At 29.2% G+C, this 5,523-nt stretch overlaps 1 protein-coding gene across 2 annotated transcripts; it reads right to left on the bottom strand.

Moving 5' to 3' along the window:
- Positions 1-2,346: 2,346 nt before the first annotated feature.
- On the bottom strand, positions 2,347-4,342 carry LOC149537770 (uncharacterized). 2 transcript variants are annotated; one of them, XM_089801828.1, is made up of 3 exons: positions 4,261-4,342; positions 4,013-4,098; positions 2,347-3,307 (listed from the first exon to the last, which is right to left on the bottom strand). In XM_089801828.1, the coding sequence occupies exons 2-3, from the start codon at positions 4,078-4,080 to the stop codon at positions 2,737-2,739; spliced, it is 639 nt and encodes a 212-aa protein (XP_089657954.1). In that variant the 5' UTR covers positions 4,081-4,098; positions 4,261-4,342; the 3' UTR covers positions 2,347-2,736. The 2 variants fall into 2 exon arrangements, with proteins under 2 accessions (XP_089657954.1, XP_089657955.1); XM_089801829.1 differs by lacking the exon at positions 4,261-4,342 and having other exon boundaries at positions 4,013-4,202.
- Positions 4,343-5,523: the final 1,181 nt, after the last annotated feature.

Here is a 5,523-nt window from a genome sequence, read left to right as displayed (position 1 = left end):
AACTTGCAAAATCACTATCTATATCTAAGTTACATGTTGAAGGGGATTCAACCATTATTGTTAATGCATGTATTAAATGTTATATGTATAATTGGTGCATACAATATATATTGCATCAAGTTTGGTATCTTCTTAATTCAATCTCTAAATGTTACATTATGCATACTTATAGAGAAGGCAACCTATTAGCTAATTGTCTTTCTAATTTGGGCACTAATGGGGTTTATATTAACTCTTTACTTTTCCCACTTAATCTCCTTGATTTTACCACTTGGTTAATATTATGAAAAAAAAAAAATGCTTAGAAGTGTGTTCAACCCTTCTCAAATATTATTTGATAGGAAATCATGGCTTCTTTGCGATTTCACATGTTTAACTTTTATGGATCTCACTTTTTCTTTTGAGATATTGAATGCAGTTTAGGGCCATGGCTTACACTTGCATTATATAATTTTTTATTAATATCATGGTCTCAATTAGAATTTGGATGAAGATCAATGATGGAAACTTTTATATCATTTTTTGTCTTGGCTCTTAGTGTTTTCTCCAACACCAATAATGATTGGATTAATAAGTTTCTTCATATGAGTTTTGGTCTCTTTTGTAATCATAATGTTCTAGATTTGGGATTCACCATGACAAGAATTATTAGTGTTGATAGATACTCTCTCTAGATGCAAATTTTCTTCTTCTACATCCTTTTTGTATCAGGTGATGACTAAATTTTTTCTTTCGTGGTTCTCTTCTCTGAGAGCCATTTTTGAACCAATTATTATTAATATAAATATAAAGTTTCTCTAAAAATAAATATATTAAAAAATAATTTAATATTTTTTTAGAAAATTTATATAAAATATGATCAACTAAAATTAATTACATAACTTAAAACTACAATAGGTTAATAATTGTAATGATTTTAGGATTTCTTCCTTTAAGTAGTGTTTTTAAATTTGAGTCTTATATGAGAACAATTTTGAATTCGAACTTCAATTATAATATATATTTGATAAATTAAAAAACCTATTTTTAAAAATTATATAAAATACATTTAAAACCATGTGTACAATAATATTGTTGAATTCACATGTGCCTATCTAGTCAATTGATTTCTATCAATGATAACTTTTTATTTTAATTTTCAAAATACAATTTATATTTTAAAAATTTAAAAAATATTATTTTTGTAATATGGAGAAAAATAATTTGTCAAAAATATTTTTGAGAGACATCATTGCTTCCTCCATATTGCATTATCTATGACAAAATCAAATTTCAATGTGATTTATTTTTTCTTTCAAGTATTTTATTATGATTGTGATTAATTATTTTATTTATATATTAAGTAAATATCAATACAATTTCAAATTAGAATATCTTGATACATTTATAATATTAAAAAAAAATTTATATATATGATAGGCAGTAATGGGTTGAAGTCTAGATTAATTATTATTATTTACTAAAATTTATTATTATTATGTATTTAATTACATATAATATTATTAATTATCATTAATTTTTATTGAAATTATTTTTATTATATAATATTTTTAAAATACTAAATGTGGTTAATTTGATCTTGATTCCAGTGATAGTAAAATAATATTGTAATATTTTATTAAATAATCCAATGAAGTGTCATATTCTATATTTAGGAATACATGGATCCAACACATAGAAGACTAGTAATAGAAAAACTATGATACTTCATTGTGTAGGAGCATGAAACTTTTATCTATTTATATTTTCTATAAAGATTCATCATTTCAAACTTATATATAACTATGGAATACACTTTATGTGATAGGTGTCACAATTTAAATTTAAATGAAATAGAATTGTCTATCTTTAATTTTAAAAATAAGAATACAAGTTTAATGGATTTTTGAAGACTAAATAATAATTGGTTTCATTGTATTGAAAAATGCTACTTCACATTTCAACATTAAATATAACAAAGAAACATGCATTTGAATAAAATTTAAGTAAGTTGGGGCGTCATCATGAATTTCCATAACATTTGTAAGAATTTGAATTATCATTAGATACTCTTTTCTAACAATGAGAGAAAAAATCATAGTTTTATATAAAAGTTTCTATTAAATTGATACTAACATACTTCCTCATATCTAAAGATTCTATACTTGATTTAGATTTAATCACTCATTTATTGAGGATAAATGCATGACACAATTTATTGAGGATAAATACAATATGCAAAAACGAGTTTGGAAAAAATTAATAGTGCAAAGATGTTCTTCCTAGTTACCAAATATAAATTGCTAAACATAGACCAAAATTAACTTCTTTCTTACTAATTTTTATTTGTTATCTTGAATATGAAAGTTTGACTTGCAAACTAATGTTTTTGATTAAGTTAAGCAGCAAGAGGGTGCTGGCCCTTGGTACAAACAACTCACACTATGCTGTTAAATGGAATTAAGAGCCTTTAGTGCCAAATCCAAGATCCCCAAGGATCTACAATATAAAACTACCTCTGTCAAAGATGGAGGTCAGAGAATGACACACCTTGGGACAAGCCCCCAAACAACTGTAGAACATAACCAAAAAGAAGAACCAAGGACTTGGATGAACCCTTTAAAACTACCAGCATACATCCAAACACAAGAGCCAAGGACTTGGATGCACCCTTTAAAACTTCCAGCATACATCCAAATACAAGAAGACAAGGACCAGGAAGAAGGAGGTCCTATCATCATCAAAAAATTTGAACAGCTAAACAAGGCAGCAACCTGCCTGCCCTTTCTTCTCTGAATCCGAGATCCATATCCATCTTGGCCCCTTTCTTAGGCCAACACCTTTGATGATCTTCCAACTCATATCAATCTCCTCTCCCACCTCAATAGTGAAAGGGTCCCCCACAACAAAAGCAGGTCTAAGGAAGATCATAACATCAAAGTTGGGAAGATGGAACCACCCACCCCCCAACCTATCACCAACAACAGCCATGAAATTGTCCCCCTCAAAAGGAGTTACCAACAACTCACACCAGATGTCCACCTCAATAGGAGATAGCTTCACCTCCATAGAAGCCATGCAAGGAGCAGAGACAAGAATCCAAGTCCACCACCACTGCAACAATATTTTGCTCAAAATGAGAGGACAAAGGATAGTTCTCCCAACAAGGAACCAAACATCAAGGTTAGGAAGATGGAACCACCAGCCCCCCAACCTATCAAAAGTGGCAGCCATGAAAATGTCCCCCGCATTAGGAGTCTCCTCCATAATCTGCAACTCACACGAGATCTCCACCTCAATAGGAGGTAGCTTCACCTCCATAGAAGCCCTGCAAGAAGGAGCGGAGAAAACAAGCCAAGCCCACCACTTTTGTAACAACATTTTATTCTTTGTGAGAGGGCAAACTAATGTTATATTAAAAGACAAACTTCAATTCTATTTTATCTAGTCAAGAATTTAAGTATTGAACTATTTGTAACATTATTTAAAGAGCATTGTTATATATCATTACATCATTAACTATATATATATATATATAGAAGATTATAAGATTATTTGACATATTTACAACTGCTATTCAAATTATTAACTCAAATATATAAATTTAACAAAGAAAAAAATCACTACTTAACAAATTCCTAAAAATATTCATGACCAAAACTTACTTCAAATTAAAATAAACATATTTTAAGCATAAAAATAATAAATAATTTATATCCTCAAGTATCAAATAGCTGGAATATTATAACAAGCCATGTTATAATTGTTTATAGAAACAATATCAAATATAATCAATCAACATAATTTTAAATTACTGAACACAATCTTCAATAAGAACTTCAAAGCGATTTATTATTTCTATTTGAGATAACATACTTATTATCGTTTCAACCATATAGTCTTATGTCATTCATTATTTATTGTTCATATAGTGCCATAAATTGCTTAAAAGGCTATGTTTACTTTCTAAGAATCATATTGGTTGAGCTAATCAATAAAATACATTTTAAACAGTTTCAAGCAGCTAATCAACCTCTGCATATACGTAAAGCCTGGCCAAAATTTGGTTGGTGAAGAATCCCACGGTCCAATTTTGTACATAAGAACATATTATTCTATCTGCAATGCAAGCATAAGAAAATCTAAATCGAGCAAACTTAACAAATCTTTAAGAAAGCAATCATAAAAAATGGAAGTATTGATGGGATAACATGGGGAATACATGTAACATGTTTTACGCCACAATAATGCAGAAGAGATAAGAGAATTCAAACTACTTACAGAAATGGGTGAAGAACACAAATATTCTGTCATGAGCGACAAATATCAATATAGAAGATAAAGTAGAGATGTCAGATGAGTTTATATTCTCAGAGTATATTAGGTATAGATGGTGTGGAATGGAATGGAATATTGTTGAATAAATGGTACTGAAACTGGCATCTGCTGTCACATAAGTTGGGTGGAGTGTAAGAAGGTTGATACGACGGACGCTGTCACTTTGAGACAGATTTCTAGATTTTATTTTTGCAAAAAGGATGGTTACATCACAAGCAAGTTGCTTGATAAAGCAGACAACTCTATCAAATTCAATCAATTGCTAAGAAATTGGAAACAATCATAATTTGGTTCTTAAACTTTTGAAGAGATTCCTTTTTTGGTTAGACAAGATTACTTGAGTGGTGGTTTGGATTGAGTAGAGAGGAGGTGCTACTAGATGAGTTTTTAATTGAAAAAAATAAATATAAGTTGATGGGCTTTTGGTTTATTAAAAAAGTTGAAAAGTTTCTAAAAGATTTATTAGGAATTAAGTCTTATTAAGTCTTATTAAGTCCAAAGCTGCACTATCATAAGAGATGGAAAAGATAAGGAAAAAATTATTTAGAAATTGGGTGTAAAATAAACATTTTAAAGATATGCTTTCAAGATATTCTTTCCATTTAAAAATATGATTTAAGATAAAGTTTAAAAATTAAATTTGGAGAATCGTTTGGATTGAGTAAACAAGAGGTGCTATTATAATTAATGAAGCTTGTAATATAGTAGTATAGTTTATATAGGTATGTATAATAATGTTTTGTCCTTGAGAACATATTTTTTAGTGCACTTTCTTTTAATAGGCAATTCAAAATATAGTGCATATGTAGTGTAAGACATGCATGCTATATCATGTGTGGTCTATAGTGCATGTTAAAAATAGAGAATATTGAGGGGGAGTAGGGGATGAATAAGTATTCTAACACTTTTAGCCCAATTATATATTTGAATACTTGACCATATGCATGCATAGATGAATAAACTAAAAATTAAAGTAAACAACACCAAGAAAATCATAACACCATGATTTGTTTTGGACAAAACCTTGGCCAAGGGAAAACCTTGGTGGGTATGGTATCCACAACAATGTACTAATATATAAGTTCTTTGTTAGGATATTTGACCTTGTTAGGAGGCATTATGTACATTTAGTACATGAGTCCTTGTTAGAGGTCTCAACCATGCTAGGAGTTGTAGTACAATGGAGCTCACTACTGATACAATTAT

Source organism: Cupressus sempervirens, chromosome 9 (genome assembly GCF_028749045.1).
Source record: "Cupressus sempervirens isolate cs-2001-9-10 chromosome 9, ASM2874904v1, whole genome shotgun sequence".
NCBI lineage: Eukaryota > Viridiplantae > Streptophyta > Pinopsida > Cupressales > Cupressaceae > Cupressus > Cupressus sempervirens.
The sequence above is the reverse complement of the archived record's forward strand: the minus strand, read 5'-3'. Positions and strand labels throughout refer to the sequence as shown.